The sequence below is a fragment of the Gobius niger genome (genome assembly GCF_951799975.1).
Source record: "Gobius niger genome assembly, chromosome: 23".
Classification (NCBI taxonomy): Eukaryota; Metazoa; Chordata; class Actinopteri; order Gobiiformes; family Gobiidae; genus Gobius; species Gobius niger.
In genome coordinates this window covers 11,806,482-11,827,793 of record NC_136874.1, presented here as the reverse complement: position 1 = coordinate 11,827,793, position 21,312 = coordinate 11,806,482, and the positions used below count along the sequence as shown (strand labels likewise).

The 21,312-nt window shown below is 43.0% G+C and overlaps 1 protein-coding gene across 4 annotated transcripts in view; it reads right to left on the bottom strand.

The window, feature by feature from the left end:
- The window catches only part of LOC306981807 (receptor tyrosine-protein kinase erbB-4-like), a 494,462-nt gene that overhangs the window by 170,894 nt on the left and 302,256 nt on the right, over positions 1-21,312 (bottom strand). For all 4 annotated transcript variants that reach the window (XM_079581509.1, XM_079581507.1, XM_079581508.1 and 1 more), the window contains exon 3: positions 11,729-11,915. In XM_079581509.1, the coding sequence (XP_079437635.1) occupies positions 11,729-11,915 (187 nt within the window). The remainder of the gene's footprint in view (positions 1-11,728; positions 11,916-21,312) is intronic.

The window sequence follows — 21,312 nt, the reverse complement described above, 5'->3', positions numbered from 1 at the left end:
GAGAGAATTCCTTCGAAAGGGTGAAATCAATCAACCAATAAACAAATACTAATTAATTGAAAAGAAAAAACAAGCTGTGTGTTGAAAGTGCAATTACTTCCCAGAGTCAATATCGCTGAAGGGAACTGATCGCACATCTGGCATCTTCTGAAACTTGTGAAATGCCTAAAAAGCCTGGGTTTTGCTGTCTGCTCCGGGGCGCGGGGCGAGCGCTGCTGGCAGATGGGTACTCACAGCTCCGCACTCACTTAGGGGACACCATTTGGCTTCCCTCCAAATGGCCAATTCCGCTAAATCGCAAATATATTTGGAAACACCGCCCCTCGCCCCGCACCTCCCCTCCAAACAAAAGCAAACATTAACTCAAACGGTTTTCACTCATCTGCATCTCATCGCGCTCATTATCGGCGCTTAGCAACATGGGGTCATTAGCTCAGCCGTCCGTGGCGTTGGCTTGCACGTGCGTCGGGGGCATAGCGGGGTGTCTCCGAACAAGCTCGTATCAGAAGATTATTCTATATCCCCCCGCAACTATAAAGACCGCCGTGGATGTGTGCATACCGGGCCGAGGCGAGCGGAATTGAAATCCGAGCTTTCTCCGGAGCGCCCCGCTGCGAGAGGAATGCGCGCGGGGAATAAGGAGCTGTTGTTTAATGTATTGTGTGCAGTGAGAAACGGGAATTATACCTCTCAAGCCATGGCGGCGGATCTGTGGGAGAGTGGAGGCTGCAGGAATTACTAATAAGTGCGTTGGGTGGAATGGTTAAAGAAGCTACAGCCTAATTACAGTGGGAGGTGTTTGATCTTTACGAGTAATTCTTAAACGAAAGGAAACAATGTGCAATAAGAAGGAGCTCCTTAATGCCAAGCTGTGTTTTCCGGAGAGAACATGTGCTTCCTCAGGTGGTACATACTCAGGGTCATTTCACATGCTAAGAATTCTATTGTGGTAACTGTGATAACCATCAAATGCTGATTTTTTTACGTGGTTTATGGTCAATATTTCTGTAATGGCTGGACCTATCCACATGAAACAAACATGACTGTCTCATAAAGGTGTCCAAAAGTGGAGATGATATTCAACATGATATCCTTGATGTTGGTCAGATGAAAGGACTTTCAGCCAAAAGATTGTCAGCTTTGGTAAATGGTCTCAACTTATATAGCGCTTTTCTACATTCATCAGGCCCAAAGCGCTTTACAGCACCCAGTCACACTCTCATTCATACACTAATGTACGCAGACGCTGGAGACAAGGCGGGTGAAGTGTCTTTCCCAAGGACACAAGTGTGCATCTTCATTCGAACCACCAACCTTCAGATCATGGGACAACCCGCTCTACCAACTGGACCACAGGCGCCCCTTGGTGAATCCAGATAATCATTTGTAGCTGTTTGGAGATGTATTTTTTCCTCCAAAACTGTGTGTCTCCCATTGACATTCTAGAATGTTGTGAATGGAACCCATCAGATGTTGGTTGTTATGCGTTAGTAATGCATTAAGGCTAGGTCATTATTTGGTGAGTATAAATCCGTAGATCTTAAGATGGCCGTCAGTTGCATTGCTTTAACGGTTATGAATACTATTTAGAGTATACATAGAGTATCTATATATTTTGCAATGTTCCAATGTTTCATTATGGTGTATACAAGCCAAGCCAAAGAGCAACTTCAACAACTTCTTGCACCTATGTTACTATTAAAGACATTCATTTGAGAAAATGTGCTCACTGCTTATACAGAGCACCTCTTCCAATGACTTTTATTTCAAAATGATCAAAATTGTATATTGTATATTGTAAATTGTCCGTCATCTTCACTGTTGAAATTCAAATTCACATACCGTTTCTAAGTATTAAGTTTACAAAAAAACTCAACGGGACCTAACACACAACCCTAGGGTAAGCCCCTAAAGAAACACCCACACGCAAAAGTAAATTGGCTGTTTTCTCCAACGTTAATAAACAAATGCAACATACAGTTTCTAAGTATTACATCTACCACAAACTCAAGGGGACCCAACACACACTCTTGGGGTACACCACTTAAAGAACAATAACAAACTGATCCTTTTGCTCTGGCTAAATTAACCATATATTGCCTGAGATTAGGCAATCTATTTCCCACTTCTGATGAATTATGAGTGAATCAGCGCCATGGTCTCATTGTCAAGGAAACCAGCCTAATTGTGAGCTTATTCAAAAGATATGTATCCCAAGGCTGCGGAGACGAGGGATTCCAGCGCAACCCGGCTGATTCATATGCAAAGCTGGAGCTGGCTAATTGAAGCAAAGGGGCACGGCTGGATCAGACCGGACCAAGGAGTCAGCGATTCGGAGTGTCCATCTTGTGAACTGCGGCAAAAAAAAAAAAAGAAAAAACGATTGGAAATATTGCTGGAAATGTGAGTGAAAGTCTTGTAAATTCTCCCTCTATGGATTCGCACACGGGCTGATTTTATGGAATTTCATATTCTGAAATGGAGATTACACATTGTAGACATGAATAATGCAAGTATCGAATGAACTGGTTATATGTTTTTAAAACTTGCATGAGTTTTGACCTGTTTTGAATACAACTTTCACATGAAACTGGTCTTGCAGTCTTTTTTGACGCTACATTCACCTTTCTAGAGACATTTCTTGATGTAAGGTGGGAACACTAACTGCTGTCACCCGTTTATCACGATATTTTCCTGCCTTAATATATCAGACTTCAAAATTTGCTATCGTGACAGGCCGACTGTCCCTACTGTTGATTTGTAAGGAGGGTGATTTCAGAATGTGTGGTTTCTCTTTCTTTTTGGAGCTAAGTTTATTTCAGGGAAGTGGCACAGGGGAAAAAAAAGAGAAAAGCTAACTGCGAGAATTTGGAACCCACCATTAAAATAAGAATTGTTAACAAACCTAAACTAAGACGGTACAAATTGCCAGCTTTAACGAGGGACCTGGATTCATGCGCCAGACAGACATTAGGCTTTCTCTCTGAGGTCAGGCGCAGAGAACATTAGATCCACATTTCATTCCCACTTTCTAATTCCCGCTTGGACAAAGTGAGTTTGGCTCTTTATAAATGTTGAATTGCAAAGTACTTTGTGCGTACTCCAGCTTCACGAGCAGCATGGCACGTAGCATAGTGGATTCAGTATTTTGGAAATCATACTGGGTGAAATGTATTCAAATATGGACAAGTGCTTGTCATTGTAATGGCATGGGCAGTTGGAAATGGGTGTTTTATATGAATAGTAGTAAAAGTAGAAGTCAAATTAGAAGTGTTGGATGTAGAAGCAGCAGTTGTAGTTGCAGTGAAAGTAGCAGGAGTGGCAAGAGTAGTTATAGAAGTAGTTGAGCATTTTTCCAAGGTCATGAACCAAAGTACATCTCAGACATGCTACAGCCAAATTAACCATCTCAGCTCTGAACCTCAGGGGGAGGTCTCCTGCTGGTCCCAGAGTCAGGACTACACATGTGAGAACCTCAGGGAGAGGTCTCCTGCTGGGCCCAGAGTCAGGACTAAACACTGTGAGAACCTCAGGGAGAGGTCTCCTGCTGGTCCCAGAGTCAGGACTAAACACTGTGAGAACCTCAGGGAGAGGTCTCCTGCTGGTCCCAGAGTCAGGACTAAACACTGTGAGAACCTCAGGGAGAGGTCTCCTGCTGGTCCCAGAGTCAGGACTAAACACTGTGAGAACCTCAGGGAGAGTCTCCTGCTGGTCCCAGAGTCAGGACTAAACACTGTGAGAACCTCAGGGAGAGTCTCCTGCTGGTCCCAGAGTCAGGACTTAACATGTGAGAACCTCAGGGAGAGGTCTCCTGCTGGCCCCAGAGTCAGGACTAAACATGTGAGAACCTCAGGGAGAGGTCTCCTGCTGGTCCCAGAGTCAGGACTAAACATGTGAGAACCTCAGGGAGAGGTCTCCTGCTGGCCCCAGAGTCAGGATTAAACATGTGAGAACCTCAGGGAGAGGTCTCCTGCTGGCCCCAGAGTCAGGACTAAACATGTGAGAACCTCAGGGAGAGGTTTCCTGCTGGCCCCAGAGTCAGGACTAAACATGTGAGAACCTCAGGGAGAGGTTTCCTGCTGGTCCCAGAGTCAGGATTAAACATGTGAGAACCTCAGGGAGAGTCTCCTGCTGGCCCCAGAGTCAGGACTAAACATGTGAGAACCTCAGGGAGAGGTCTCCTGCTGGTCCCAGAGTCAGAATCAGGTTGGAAAATCTGGAACAAACTTCCAGAAGAAGAGGAAGGCCTTAACTCTGACGATGGTCAAATCCAGACTGAAAACTATTTTATTTATCTGTGCATGTGGCACTGAAGTCATTCTATCAGCTCTCCTCGATTAATTTAATTCCATTATGATTTCATTAAGTGTCATTTTGTGTAAATTACTATATAAAGCATTTGTATTAGTTTGTAAAAGCACCACTACGAGCAGGACAAGTAGCATGAGCTGTAATAGTAACAGAAGATGAAGCAGTATTATTAGTAGCAGTAACCACAGCAGTCCTAGAAGTAGTCATAGTAGTAGAATAATGCAGGTGTTATTTCCTGAGTCTGGCGGTTGGTGACAAGCTGGGCCCTGGATGTTGAAGCCAGCCTAATAAGCCTTAGATTGACAGCGCAAAGCTTTCTACTTTCTGTCTTCCAAACGCGGTTGAGATCTCACACTGCAACCCCTTTTTTCCACATAAATCAAATGATCCTTTAAGATTCTGTTCGATTTGAAGTAATATCAACTAAAACCCCGGCATCGGCGCGGGGAGAAAGCGATGACTCATGATAAAAGTTAAGCGCGCCGAGCGGGACATAAGTCAGCCGGGGATAAGGACTCGCGCCGCGGTGGTCAGGATGGAAGCAGCCCATACATTATCGGCTAAGGGTGTCAACATGCCCTTACAACTCCCCCCGCTGTGCTTTATCACCGCGTTCCGACTCCATAAAATGCACCTTATTACACTAAATCTGTCAGCCGCTTTAATATGGATCACTGTTTGATGTGGCGCCATCCATCAATGCAACACCGCGGCAAAGTCAATGGCAGCGCGATGGATCTACGCACTTCCCCCCCTTCCCCGTCCCGTCCGTCTTTGGCCGATTCTCGACAGTGACGGCTAGCATTTCAGCGAGCGGCGTGGCATTTACAGTTGGTGATCCCGTCAGGTCAACTCACTGGCTTGCAAAGAGAGTTCACTGAGGTAAATTTAGACACTCGAAGTCCGATATGCCTTTGAAACCTCGAATTTAAAAAGGCCTACTCCATGCCATGTTGACTTGGAGATGTTGATGTGTTGAATTCTCTTCTTTAAGCGATCGTACATAGTTTGGAACTAAGTCACGTCTGTTTTCTCCTACTCCCCTTCAGAGTCTCGCCTTAAAAACAGCCTTTGTTTTTGAGTATAGTTTGACTATGACATGACAATAAATACATTTTGAATCGATGTTGCCTTCAAACTTTCTAAACTCTGACATATGGATTCACATTGAACTAGAATTACTGTAGGACTTCGGAATTTGCGCAGTTGCCCATTTTGACCTTCCAAATCATTGACATGGCAAGGCAAGTTTATTTGTAGAGCACAATTCATACACAAGGCAATTCAAAGTGCTTCACAGTTGAAAAGAATAATCAAGAAAACAGATCAAATCAATAAAACATCAACATAAAAGTAATCAATTACAGTAAAAGGAAAGAGTGCAGCTAAAATACTTTCAGTTATACGCATGGGCGTGTTTTGAGCCTGGATTTGAACATTGTCAGAGTTGAGGCCTGTCTCACATCTTCATGAAGACTGTTCCAGATTTTAGCTGCATGAAACTGAAACACAGCCTCACCATGTTTCTTATTGACTCTGGGAACCACCAGGAGGCCCCTCCCTGAAGTTCTCAGGGCCCGAGATGGTTCATACGGCTGGAACATACAGAGATGTGCTTTGGTGCTAAACCATGAAAAGACTTGTAACAAGCAGAGCTGTTTTAAAGTCTATTCTCTGAGTGACAGGACGCCAGAGCAGAGACCGGAGCACTGGACTAATGTGGTCGTATTTCCTGGTTCTTGTCAGGACCCGTGGATGTTCTGCAGCTCTAACAGAGAGCAGTTACAGTTGTCTAACCTGCTGGAGACAAATGCATGGATAAGTCTCTCTAAGTCTGGTTTTGACACTATTCCTCTGATCTTAGACATGTTTTTCAGATAGCAAAAAGCAGCTGATTATTGCTTTGATGTGGCGGATTAAGTTCAGGTCTGAGTCCATGATTACTCCTAGATTTCGAACCAGATTTTATTGGCAGCCTCACACGGGCATAGAAACGCCAAGGACGATAGTAATCTATAGGTTTTTACATGTTAATTTGCATTCCATGCTCATAATACTGTATCCCTCAAGACACTTCGAACAGTCTCTTGGTCTGCTGCTTCTTTCTTACATCTACAATCAAATCTTTCTCAAAACGAATCGAACAGAGTCTCATGTGATTGCCAGTGAGAAAGGCTGACACGTCCAGCCCGTATGTCCTCTACAGTACGGCCAAGGAACAAATAAGAACCCGAACTCAAGCCAGGCTTTTTTTTTTTGACAATACACCAAGGTACAGTCGAGATGGTCCAAGCTGCAGAGCAGGGATTGGGAAGATGTGCATGCAGGTCTTGCCTAAATCTGCAATTTACTTCCACACTTTAGGAATTCAACTTGTCAATTTGCATTTGGAAATAAGATTGGGGTTATTTTCCAATTCCTGAATGAATCTCCATCTTTTCGTGGAATCTAAAATGCGCACCGGTCCTCCCAACACGGATCTATTTGACCAGATATTTGCTCAGTTTCTTGATGTCCTGGGGAAACAAATCTCGTCTCCAATTTCGAAAATCCCGTGCGTGCCAACGGGGACTTGCTTTCCAACACGTATGTCCTCTACAGCGCGGCCAAATCACAAATACAATTTTTTAAAAATCCACCCACGAATGCGAGCCAGCCGTTCTTGACAGCGTACCAAGGTATCAGAAGTGGATTCGGCCTGTAATTTTGCGAGGGTTATGGGCGATTGTGGTGTTGGAGATGAAAGGAGTATTGGTCGGATTGGTCAGAGACACGGCCAAATCTGTGGGATGCGATGGATTTCTATCCGTCGCAAGAAAAAAAAACAAAAGAGCGACGGGAGGACAATGCAATGATTGTGCAACTTCCGTGCTGCCATTTTTGACATTCTACATGTTTATGGAATCCTGGAATGGTTTTGCGTTTATTCATTTAAGTAGGTAGAGCGGTAGAATACGTTTGGAAATTTACTGGGCGGATGAAATAAAGCATTCAGGACTCTGGGAATGGGCCAAGCAGATAAGCCGAAAAACCCACAAAGAAAGAGGCAGTGACAACGACCACACAACACCCGGCGGAGATGAGATCTAAAAATGGACATAAAACAAAAGAAATGAAAAACCTCCTGGGACGAACTCGTGAAAACGGCCCTAGAAACAAGACCTGGTGGGAAGAGGTGAAGAGAGATGAAGAGATGGAATCAAAAGATCTGATAGATTGCAGTAAAAAAGATATTGAATTAAATGAATGAAAAGAATAGATACCGTAATGTTTGCACTGTTGAGCACACTTAAATATAAGCCACACCAAGTAAATTCAAAATATATACACAATGGTTCAAAAGTTTGGCCAGTTTCTCTAATCAGCAGTGCTTGCATAATTGTACGAGGGCATCCTTAAACATAATGCACCACGAGAACACTGGAGTGATGGTTGCTAGAGATGCGCTTCTGCACACCTATGTAGGTATTTCATTAAAAATAATAATAATAATATGCATTGGTTTTGTATAGTGCTTTTCTGGACAATCAAAGACGCTTTACATTGCATTATTCATTCACTCCATACTTGGTGATAGTAAGCTACTAATGTAGCCAAACTGCCCTGGGGTAGATTGACAGAAACAAGGCAACCAGTCAGCACCATCGGCCCCTCCGACCACCATCAACCCCTCACTCACACACTACATTTGCCCAGGCTTCCTGGTGTTCCCAAACGGTCTCCCATCGAAGTACCGACCAGGCCCTTCCCTGCTTAGCTTCAAAGCCTTTATGGCCTTTGCTCTGTCCTAAAATCACCCATTTCCAGCTAGAACAGGCATTCACAACATCAACAATGTCAAGACCGTATTGCTGATTAATTTAATGTTATCCTCATTGAAAAAAAATATCTGTGCTTTTCTTTAAAAAATAAGGACATTTTAAGTGACCCTACACTTTTGAGCGGTAGTGTGTATTTTACATAATACTGTACAGGTCACACTTGTCTATAAGCCACAGGTGTCCACGTTGTAACACGCACCATCATCGCACTGGAAATACAGGACTTTTCTCTCCATGCCGGTGGCCTACAGGTGTTAAGAACTTAAAGGTTTATCAATCCTCCCCTGGGGAGTGTGGCCGTGGACAGAGCGAGTAGAAGACAGCGATAGAGTTTGCTGTCCGAGTTGTGCAGATGAGTGTCCACGGGAACCATGTGACACCTGCAGGTCATCGTCTCCACGCCACAGCTTGGATTTGGAGCTGTTATTATCTTTTCATGACGGAGTTCTTTCATTGAAAATAGACGAGAGTCACTCATGATTAAAATAACTTGGGTAGAGCTCTATCTATGATTAAATGTAGATGGTGAGAGATAAGTATCTTGTGCTTTAGCGAGGGTTATGTCCAGCGGTGGTGATGGCGAAGATGAAAGCGTGTTGGAACAAGGAAATTACCAGCGGTCGGTTTCCACAGCGGACCAATCAGCGGGCGCGTCCAAACCTCCGGGACGCGCGGCGGCTCTGTTTGCCTTTGTTGTATCTTGCCTCGGGCGCTTTCCCTGGCATCGATCGGCGCTTTGCACAGCTCTCCTGCGGGCATCGCCATTTATCCCTCATCCCCACCCCCCTCTCTCCACGGCTCCCACTTTCTTTCGGGCCCCGCTCCTGTCAAATACCTCGCAGCGGAAACAAATTAAATTTAGTGTCCAACAGCAGACGGGGACCACCCTTTTGTTCACTTTGGTAAACAGGGAAGGCGTGCTTAATGGGCTGTGTTGAGAGCTGCGCAGTTGAATGGGGAAGACATCAAGGGCTGATTTGTGCTTATACGAGTATGCAAATCATGTTGGCCTTGATTTGTTATTCATACTAGGGTTCTTATATAACGTTACGAAAGTGTATGTTTTACAAAAGCCCCACTGCAGAACAGGAGCAGGTAAATAGTCGTAAACTGTTCCACGCTCTGCTAGACACAGACAATGCGGTTTGGAATACGACCCATAATGTCCAGACCGTGCACAGTTTAGGATGCAGTACACGGCGTTAGTCAACAGGTTGCATTCACATGACAACATTGTAAAGAGATTCTCGTTTGAAACTGAGTTGGTGCGGCTAAGGGTTCTGTTGTGGTAACTATGGTAACCTTAAAAAGGTCAGATGAACTGAGATCAAATGACTGTCTCACAAAGGCGTCCAAAAGTGGAGATGATATTCCAAATGATGGAGAGGAGTAAAGTTAATCAACACCCTGTAAATATGGACAATGTTAACCAGGGAGCTAACGTTTGCTACGATAGATACAGACGGCATCGCGTCATAGAAGGGGGTGTGTGGCCTTGCTGAGGAGGAAAACACAATTTTTCGCTCTTTGTTGCCATTTTGTAGCGAAAAATTAACAGATTTATCACATACAAATAAAGTCAAGTCTAAATCAGGTCCATAAGGATGTTTTTTGTTCAGTAGAAGCGGAAAAACGGCAGTCATAGCTAGTGCTAGCTACCGTTAGCATTAGCATGATGTTATGTCCGTTATTTATGTATTTATGGGCTGTTGAACCACTTTGCTCCTCTCCGTGTCTTTAGTAGAAAACTATATTCATATTTCCGCACTTGTTAAAGTAGTTTTTGAATAATCAGAGAAAGTTTTGATTTTTCTCCAACTTGTTTTCCCCCTTAACTGTTTTCAAACATGACCATATATGGGCACTTCCAGAGATGCCGTCTGTATGGATTGCCATGCTGTGAAAGAACATCCATATGACTATATTTGTGTGTGATAAATATGTTTATAGTCTAAAATAGTGAAAAATTATGATTACCATGAGAGGTTTTCTTCCCCTTTGGCTAGGCCACGCCCCCTTGTATGATGCAGTGCCGTCTGTATAGGCCCCTGCTCCAACTAAAATGATCACATTGACACTGTAGTATTTGTCATTATTTGCATAATATCCCCACTTTAATAACAGGGTCAAAAAGTGACTGGCTTGTGACATTGTTACTTCAATGCGTCAGTTTACACCAGCTCGCAAAAAAGTTAATATTTAATTCCCTCCATTATATGGGCATATAAATGTTCCAACTTTTCACACCCAGTTCCACCTCGTGAAAATGTTGACCTTCCATGTATCACCTCATATTATACTTGATCTCCCATCTACCACCAGGCCAAACACCAGGATAACAATGGTGTTATCCTGGTGTTTGGCCAGGTCTGAAAAGAACTCTAGAGAAGCTCCGAGTCCAAACATTAAAAGTATGTTTATCTCGTAAAAGTGGTGTGAGAACGTCCTTAAAAGTGCACGCAGGAAATGTGAGCCTGCGTGCATTTAGAAAAAAGTATCAAAGTTCTGATAGAGTTTTGATCATTGGAATATTTCAAAGTTGGCCGCGGGCGCTCGTTCTTAGCTCAACATTAAGGCTCGTGATTGAAACATGAGTGATGAGGGTTGATGTGGGGAAAGGCCCCGGGGCGGAGGTGTCGTCTAATGGAGGAAAAATGCATATGAGGACAGAATGTGTGGAACCTGAGCTACCTTCCACCCAGTCAGAACCCAGGAAAATGTGAAAACGGAAAACAAACTATTGACTCATGCCCTGAATCCTTCACGCAGACAATGCATCATAATAATACATAGACTTTTTTTTTAATGAAAAGCAATACAAAGCTTTTCAGATGTAAAGATCGAATTGATTAATGTCCTTCGCTCCACTAGAAAACATTTCAAGTGATGATACAATTTGATCAGAATCATTTCGGTATGCGCTGCCCGTTCCTCAGAAGTTCTAGAGTTATCCTTTCTGGCAGCTAACATTCAAGTGATTGGACTGTCTCTTTTCATTTGAAGAATTTGAGTTCCTCTGCTGACCTTTATATCATATCACAGCTTTCCATTATGAGCTGTCGAGCAGACCTCTTCAGACCGACTTATCAAATAGCGCGAATATAGACTGTTACATACCCTGGATCCTCGGCAACGATATGCTCACTTTCTAAGGCTGTGACGTACAGACTGTGGACCATAAAAGATGCCAGTAACCCAAGGATAGTGGGATAGTGATCACTTTGCCCATTGCTTGAAACAGCCCTGTCCGACCCGCCTTCATTCCGGCACAATCAACTTTCTACATTGCAGCTCCTATACTTGAAAGCAGCCATTTTCCAAGCGTGTAAACAAAAATGCAATTACCAGGAAAATGGGAGTGTTCACAGATATTTGATCCTTATGTACAGCCAGGCGGAAGATTAGTTTATAGACTTCAAATGTTGAGTTTTAATTTGGGGGACCTAATTAAAAAGACTATTAAATGTGCGGACGCAAAAAAAACCCCAAAAAAACAAATCAAAAATGAACACGATGGGGTGCAGGGCTGAGGGGTAATTGGCGGTTTTCTAGCGAGCAACAAGTCGGGAGGTTTTTCTGAAGTGGGTGCGCCTTACCAGTGAGGTTGCGAAGTCCGAGCTGCCTCAAGCCGTAGTAGCCGTCCCGTCTGTAGTTGAGGAAGATGGCGAGGGAGTAGCGTCCCTCGTACAGCTTGGTGCCCCGGATGATTCTGAGGTTCTCCAGGGGAAGGGTGTCGAACTGGTTGAGGGCCACCAAGACGTAGCCGGTCACCTCTCGGATGGACTGTAAAGAGGGAGAGAAAGTCAGTTGACTAAAACGGAGACATGTGCTGCGTTTCAAATGGTAATGATAACAAAAAAGTACACCATGTGGCCAAAACAAATTCGCCATCTGGGTCTGGGGCTGCTGCAGTTGGTCAGGCCTATGTTCAGCAACATGATGTGGCCAAAGAAAGAGGTTAGCTGAATATACTGAATGTCCATCAGTTTCTTCCCTGATGGCACGGGCATATTGCAAGACGACTTTTAAACAAAGACTGAGGCACCCTATATGTTAGAATAATTAAAAAGCATTAAGTCATGTCTCGCATTAGAATAGTCTTCACCAGGGCATGTGTTGCATCAAACCAGTCAAAATGGCTGCCAGACCTCTTTTATACCTTACGGTCATGTGACATGTTCACAGAGAAACAAACAAAAGACGAATATGTCACACAAAAAGAATGAAGTCTACATTTAATACTGTGTGGCCTTTAAAGTATATATCAAAAAGGACTAAAACAACTTTAGTTACACATTTTGATGCGTTCAATTCAATTATTTCAGGCTTTCACAGCTTACATGTCCCACTTCCTTACAACGCACTGCCGTACTATAATGGAGATTACCATATTCCAAGATTACTTAAAGGTACACTGCGTAACATTTTGGACTATACTGTTGCCGGCGAAACAAAACATGTTCCTAATGACCAGCTCAACATAGGAAATGCTATCACTGCAGTGTGTAATAAAAGAATGGATTTGGTTGGGAACCTAACCTGTTTTTATCTCAAATTCTACTGCCTTTTGAGACGTACCCGCTCCCGGTAAAGTTTACAGTCATATCTTAGGAGGGGTGGGCCTCATAAATGTTTGTTTGTACATTTATGAGGTATTTTTCAATGGTGAACATATCTGTCATAAAAAGAATGCTTGTATTTCAATTTTATCTATAGGGTAAAATTCTACGCGCTGTGGCTTTAAGGCGATTCAATTAAATATGCCTTTTTTCTGCCTAGCTTGTATGTAAAGCTTGTAAAACACAAAAACAAAAACATGACGAAAACAAGCAAAAGTACAGAGGCAAAATTGCAAAATTGCAGAGAGCAATGTTCACATTTTTTTAAGATTGGACAATTTCATAACAGCACAACAAAGCCTGAAACCCATAAAATCAATATTACAATAAGCACATATGATGTATTTTGAAGCTATTAGGACATCTAACATATCAAGCATAACAATTTGATTGAATTTTCGGCAGCAAAACCTCCAGAGCCACTACACTGAACACGGGGGTCCCCCAAGGTTGCGTACTCAGCCCGCTTCTGTTCACTCTGCTGACACAAGACTGCACACCAAAGCACAGCTCAAACCTCGTCAATAATAATAATACCAGCTCCCTCTAAATGTGACAAAGACAAAGTAGATTTTTGGGGACTTTTGGAGAGTTCACATCAGCGTGCCCCTCTGACCACCTGCATTCGGAGAAAATGCTGCTTCTATGACATTATGAATATTTTCTGCTGGACAAACCACACCATTTGCTGCAGCGTCAGTTAATTCATGGAAAACTGTTTCACATTAACTCGCAAAAAAAGTATCTTTTCATCTCAGGCCGGGGTATTTAAGTGTCAAGACCAAAGCCAAATAATGTCATTATTCATAACCGAGGCCTGGCTTCTACCCTTTCTGTTTTGACACAAAGCTGCATTTTAAAGACCAGCACTGCCTCCTCGAATACACTTAAGCTGCTAATGGATTCTTCTCATTTTCCCTGTGCCGTGCGTGCTATTTGCATTTCCAAATGTCAAGCTCATGAAAAATTTGGACATACGGTCGGGAATGATTAAAATGTCAGCTCGATTGCAGAGTGATTACACTTGTCTGATTGGGAGCTTCCAGCCGACATTTCCGAGGAGCAGAAACACACTTTTAAAGCAGTCTATTGCGTCAATACCAGGGTTTTGAACTTGATTTTTTGGTGCAATACTCAGAGCTAACAGATATCCTTAAGTGCTCTGATTTCGTCCCAAGTGGTTTGCTGCCGAAGAGAGCGCCTTAGACCTATTGTGCGTCAAACGACCTTCTTCAAAAGTCCTTCTGATTAAAGTGGTTTGATGAGGCTAATTATGCAACCACAAAGTCAAGAAGACCAAAACTAGTGATGGGATTCTGAAGCCTTGTCGCTGCATCATGCTATCCACTGATTTTTTTCATAACAATAGAAGGCAGTATTGACACTGCCCAATGCCAAATCGAGATTTTTTTGTAAGATGAATCCAAAGGGAATGTGGAAAAGTATCCATGTTGATTTGTTATACCTGATGTAGACAAAAAAGAGACAAAGGCCTTGGTGTTGGTTTGGGATAGAGTTGAAAGGTTAAGATGAAGAGAAACAATAGATACAGACGGCAATGAATAATGCAAAGGGGCGTGGCCTAATGGTAATCACAATTGTTCACTTTTTTAGCAATTTTCTGGCGGACATTTATCACAAACAAAGTCAAGTCAAAATCGGGTCCATGTGGATGTTTTTTCACAGCAGATTGTCCATTAAAAGTGAAAAAAAAACATAGCATAGCTTAAACAGCACAAACATTAACCATGATGCTAGCGTTAGCTTCATCCTACATATTAGGATGAAGCTAACGTTAGCATCATGGTTAGCATTGTCCGTTTTTTAAAAGTATTTATGGCCTGTCGATCCACTTTGCTCCACTCCATGCCTTTGTATCTTTTTGAAGTAGAAAAATATATTCATAATTCATTTGTTTTGTCAAAGTGATTTGTTGATGTAGTTGTGGAGTAAAGGGAGAAAGTTTGTTCTTCTTCCCCCTCTGGCGGCTTCAAACATGATCATAAATGGGCAATTCAAAAGATGCCGTCTGTTTCAGCATGGAGAACAGAGCGGTCTTCAGAAAAGGGCAAACATTTCAGACAAGAATTTGGTGAATCCGAAGAACGTCAGTAGGTGGAGACTGAGATGAAAGTCTGCACAGGACGAGGACGGTAAAACCTGGCGCACTTGTACAGCTGCGGCACGAGAGCTGTAACAAAAGTCCTTTCATAATCATAACCCTTTTTAGCTTTCTGTTGCTGCTATTGCTGCTCTTGTTAAAGCACACATAGGGCCTGATTTACTAAGCCAGGTGCTAAATTGCATGAACTACTTTGAGTGTTTATGAAAGACAAAAATCGAAACTGCACCTCCACTTTGGCATCCATTTTGCACATGTACAAACGGGTAGTAAATCAGGCCATGCTAAGAAAAATAGTTCAACCTCTTAAAGAGACTAGACGGAATTTAAAGCCCACATTGTAAGAAACTACCGTAAAAATATGGCAAGTTTCTACAGTCAGATACACATTTTGGGGGGTTTTCTGTTTGGCAGGAGTTGATGGATGGTGGTTGGCTTGAATTCCATTAGTAAACAGGAGTTTTGTCTATCGGTTGAATTAAAATTTGTATTGATTCGTTCTTTTATATTATCAATTTTATTTCCGTCCCTGGCAAGTGGATGTTAAGTCTTGAGGGCTGAGTGATTTGCCAAGGCGAAGCTGGCTTCAAGGGTGGTCTTTCTGCATATCATCTTTTCCAACCTTGATTACCAAGAGGAAGTCTCTGACCTTGAAATTAATTCAGAGGTTTGCCAAAAAAAATGCATAGTGGTACTGTAATAAAACACAATTAAGCAAAATTAAAATGTGTTGCTCATTATTTTGTGTTTACTTGTCTCCAGACGTTTCATAAGCATCAACACCGAAAAGGGCTCCAAGGCAGGTCGAGGGAATGTCATTTTGAAGAAAACTGGGAAACTGGTGGTAAAACCGTGATCATCAATCCCAATGTTGGAACATATTGTTTTTCTAAATGATTAAAATTGCAGATTTGTAGTTAAAATGTGTTGATATTTCAGAGATCTGTGTTCATTTGAAAATGTTCCACAAAACACTGATCCTAGGAATTGCATTTGAAGTCTTATTTTGAAAAGCCCAGTTACTTCAATCAGTATGATGACGTAGGTAATTAATATTGTAGTTTACCGTCGAATATGACTACAGTAGTCCACCGTCAAATTACGCCAGAACATCTTACAGTAACCCCCCGTTAAAATAGAAATATTTATGGTTGAATACTGTAACATTTATGGTTCCAAGCTTGTCTTCTCTTTACTGTAAATTTACACTATTCTTTCTTACTGTCACTCAAAAGCACAATTACAGTTTTGTTTCTTATAGTAAGACAGAAGGTTTAGTTTACCTGCTTGACTAGTTTCGATCACTTCCTGTGATCTTCCTCAGAAGCGACACCTGGTGGTGGAGGTGACGTGTCGTAGGCAATTGGGACAATGCCAGGGTCATCCGTGCCGAAAGTAACAAGTAACAAAGTAACAAGTACCACCGCTGGATCAGAGAAGCCATCGAGATCAGGAAACGTGCATCAACATCTATGAACCGGGACGGGGGAGCGTACACCTTATCCCACACTTGGGATGCCGTCCTGGAGAAGGCGCCAGTCAGTAGGGGGCGTAAGCTCTCCCTACTGACTGCAAAATCCATGTAAGCTGCCTACGACACGGCACCTCCACCACCAGGTGTCGCTTCTGAGGAAGATCACAGGAAGTGATCGAAACTAGTCAAGCAGGTAAACTAAACCTTCTGTCTTACTATAAGAAACAAAACTGTAATAGTCTTAACCTAAGAAGACATTATGAACCTTCTACAAAGAAAAAAAAAAGTGTGACTCAAAAGGTTGTTTGGTTAAAGAAAAAAAAAGTTAAAGCTTATTGTCTCACAGGGCTGAACATATTCACATAAACGAAACAGTATTTTAGACATTTGTGATTCTGATACAGTGATTTAAAAAAGCTTCACAGGCTTTTAAATGTCTTAAAGGTGATCACCAACCTCTCACCTCTTGCAGTTTGATGCTAATTACGAGAAATACGCAACCGCCAAGCCGAGAAACTCCAACCACATATCGTCTGGGAGTGGAACTGACAGTGTGATGTTCTGGGTTGATTTTTTTTTTCACGTGGATTGCGTGTGCCCCTCTCCCTCCCCGCTTCAGCTCCCACTCCCATGCAATATTCATCTGAAGCAGGCTTCCTCTACACACGGACCCACATTCTACAGTTGTTTTAAAACCACAATAACAAAATCCCCCCCCCTCCCGTCCTACGCGCCTAATTAGAACGCCGCGTTTAATATTGAACAGGGGAGGGTGAAAGACGGCGGATCCTGTCAAAGACGCTTCTTTCGCTGGGAGAAATCTGGTACATTTCTTCTTCTTTTTTTTGCAACGGCGGAAAATGGAACAACGTGAAGGGAAGAAAGAGACAAATTGCGAGTAAACAGTCGTATTTTGTAAAGCGTTACATAGGGTCGTGCAAGAGCCGCAAACATCGGGAAAAATTAGCAAACATTTCATGACTAGCTCCATGTCATAAAAAAAAAAAAAAAAAAAAGAAGCAGCTCCAGCCTGTAAGCCAATTAGTTCACCCCCATGTTACATTGTGAGTCATATAGTGGATCTAAGTGGAGATTAAAATTGAATGCTTTGAGGGAATAGGGCTGGATGGCGGAGCAATTACAGAGAATATGTTGCCGCCTTTAGGTACAGTGCTTGCATTCAAGATTCAAGCTGCTGAAGCAACCAGACGTCACTTTAATCTGACGCAGTTAAAGTTAATGCGAAACTACAGGTCACCAGTGATGACTCTGTTGCCTTTTCACCCACACTACATCGCATTAAACAAAATTAATGGAATAAATCACAAGTGTGTACCTTTTACGATGGCTTTTACAGGTGAAAAATGACGACTCGTGACTCACAACTTAATATGTTAGGTCTTTTTTCCAACACGACCAGATTCCCACTCTAGGCCTTAAAGGAACAGGCCACGTTTTTTCCGTACTGAGATATGTTCTTGCCTGAGCTTAGACGAGTTGATGCGTACCTGTCTCATCTTTGTGCGTGCGCTCAGTCACGCTAATGTTGTTAGCATTTAGCCTCTCCCAGCAAAGGTCATCAAGCTGTTCCACGTGTCCCCTATTTAAATACAGTTTTGTGAAACATTACGCGATAGAAGTCTAGTTGCACAAAACAATCTTTGCTGGGAAGGGCTTAATGCTAACAACGTTTGCGTGAAGGAGCGCACGCACATAAACCAGACAGGTACGCATCAACTCATCTAAGCTCAGGTAAGAACATATCGGTGGCCTATTCCTTTAATCCTGCCGATGCCTTCGAACTCCTCCACTAACGGGTCCAACACCAAGCCGCCATATCTATCTCTAACCCCAAACCTTGGACCAAACCCGAGGCCACAGCAGAGTTTGGTTTGGTTGGTTTATTTGATAGGGACTGTGCATGTTCACCTCTTAACCCCTGCCTTAACCCAGAGTATTGTCTCCAGTTCAGCGTTTCCTAAATCCTAAAAGCTTCTTGACTGGAGCTTACAGCCAAATCATCATAATCAAAATAATAATGCATTTGTTGTACATAGCGCTTTTCTGGAGACTCAAAGACGCTTTAAATTGCATTATTCATTCACTCCATACTTGGTGGTGGTAAGCTACTGTTGTAGCCACAGCTGCCCAGGGGTAGACTGATGGAAGCGAGGCAACCGGTCTGCACCATCGGCCCCTCTGCCTCCCACCAACCACTGTCTCACTCACTCACTACATTCACCCAGGCTTCCTGGTGTTACTGAACGGTCTCCTGTCCAAGCCTTGCTTAGCTTCCAAGGTCTGATGGGATTGGGCATAGCAAAGGCGGTATGGCCACGGTAATACCTCATTTGAAAGCTAAGACCTACAAAATTGATCTGAACAGTTCTTTCTCTTCATGTTGTTGCCTTGCTATCTCTTTTTAAACATTTTTGTCATTGTATTTTTGCCTCTTTTCTGTCGCTTTTTATCAAGTTTTTGTTGCTGTTTTGTGGGTCACATTTCCATTACTTTTTTTCAAGAAGCTTTTAGATTCGGGTAAAGCCAAACTGGAGAAAATGTGCTCGTTTCAGGTAGGGGTTAAGAGGTTGATCAACACACCACACCGGATTGTAGCCATGGGTTATTTCGCATCCATGCCCCACAAACGCTCTCAAACACACTGTCATTCATGTCCTGGCCCGATTGTACATGTTTCTAGTGGGAAACCTGGAGGAAACCTTCACAGACACGGGAAGAACATGCAAACTCCACACAGAAAGGCCCCAGGAGAGAGTCGAACCCGGCACCTTCTAGCTGTGGAGCACGAAATGATGCATCAACAGACAATAGTCCACCCCAATTGCTAAATCCTTTGAGCCCAATGATATTTTCCCCCACCATAACAAAAAAAAAAAAACAAGAAGCATCAATCTACTTGCTTCTCTGTATGTAACACCGCTGTGACCAAGATCTACTGCCATTTAATCACCACGCAACAGGTCACATACCTCCGGGAGCCCAGTGATCATTAAAGACCTCGCCGTTCCCGTCAAAATAGCCCCCGTCTGTGCACCGAGGCTACTCTACACAAAGCTCATCGCTCACAACTCAACGATTGGTTGTCGAAGAGAGAGGACATTAATAATTCACACTTTTGATTGGCCACCAGACACATCCAGGCCATTAAAAGCGTGGCCCGGTGTAGCTGCGCACGCGAGATAACAGTAGGTGGCTCGGTTTAGCTGCTACTTTTGGCGGTCGGCGGCGGGATGCGCCATTGTGAGGCAGCACAATGGGAAGGAAATGGACAGGAGAGGTGCTTATTACCGCGATTACAAGGTGCCAATCACGCGGAGAGCCACAGAACAACATAATAAAGGAGTAATGGAGTTGGTTTCAAGCGCACACTTTGATTAGCACGGCGCTGACAGGAGGGCTCCATTGTCAAGTACTTCAAGACTTGTAGCTTTTAAGACTTAGAAGTCCAGACAAACAAAAAAGACTGGTCATTTAGCTGAAGAGACTGTCATAAAGTTACACCCACTGACCAACTGACTTTTCCTCGATTGAAAGGACACTGTAGTTTTCTTTCTTAGGTTCTCAAAGCACTGCACACTTTGTTGTCTGTAAATGAACTTTGTCGTCGGAATCCAAAATCCTCTAACCTGAGTCGACAAACCCTTACATGGAACTTCTGGATAAGTGGAACTTCAAAGTGCCTTGTCAGTCGGTTCAGCTAACCCTGGGTTTCTCTGAGGATTTGTGAGCTCGTTCATGTGAAACAGGAGGATCCAGCACCAAGGAAGCAAAGAGAATGTTCACATTTGTTACCGATCTCATACTATTATGTGGACGAGACATTGGCCTTTTTCATGTTGTCATCGGAAATCATCGTCCTCTCTTCCCTCTCTGCTCCGCCCTCCCTTCGCAAACCATAGAGTTTAGGTGACAAAGCTTCGGATTTTCTCGTCTGATTCGTCGAAGAGCTGTCTTCTTATCTAAGCTGAGAAGTAAACCTGGTCCAGAGCATGTAAAGTTGCAAATCACCCATGTTGCTTCGGAATATTTCACTAAATCTATTGTTAAAATTGCTTGCTTGAGATTTCGTGGAGAAAAAACGTGTCTTCAAGAGGTTTGCTTTGGCCCGTGTGGGAATACTAAGGATTTCAGTAATTGAGATTTAACGGTCAATCTATCTGTTGTGACGACTGTGTTGCACAAGTGTGTCCAGTCTTCAGTGGGAGTGCAAATGTTTTGGGAGCTGTGTGAAAATCAGTGCTCAAGGTTTTTCACAGCAGAGTCGTGTTTTGGAGAAATGTGTGCGATCAGCTGGTGGCTGTGGGCAGTCAAGGGAATGTAGTGTCTTTTCAATTGAGAAAAAAAAAAAGATCTATGTCTTAAGTCTTGTTTTGTTTTCATGTTTCTGCAAACGGCATATTTACTCAGGATTATTAGTGGCTACGAACCTCCATAATGTGTTGTCTGAACAGTCAAACACCATGTGAAATTATATTATATAACTTTTTGTTTCTGTTCAAAAGCAGGACCGTCTGGAACTTTGCTAACGGCCGATCAAATCTCGAAACGTTTTGTATCGATCCAATCACAGAGCACGTTGTAGAATGTACCTGCGCAGATGTTGATGATTAATCTTCTCTCAGAGGATTTTCTTCTTACATTGATTGAAACAGCCATTGTGCATTCGTGTTTATGTTTATTAAGAACCCTATTCGCTTCCGTCAGTCTACCCCAGGGCAGCTGTGGCTACAATAACCACCACTGAGAATGCAGTGAATGACTAATGCACGAGATTGTAAAGCAACTTTGGGCATCTGGAAGAATATATAAGACTAATGCATTATTATAACGTAATTTAAAGGGCCTCGATGCAAGTTAGCCATTTTATACTCACTACTGCCACTTCAGGTCATACATGTAACTGCACCTTCTATATTAAGCTCATGCATTACGACAATTCGGACC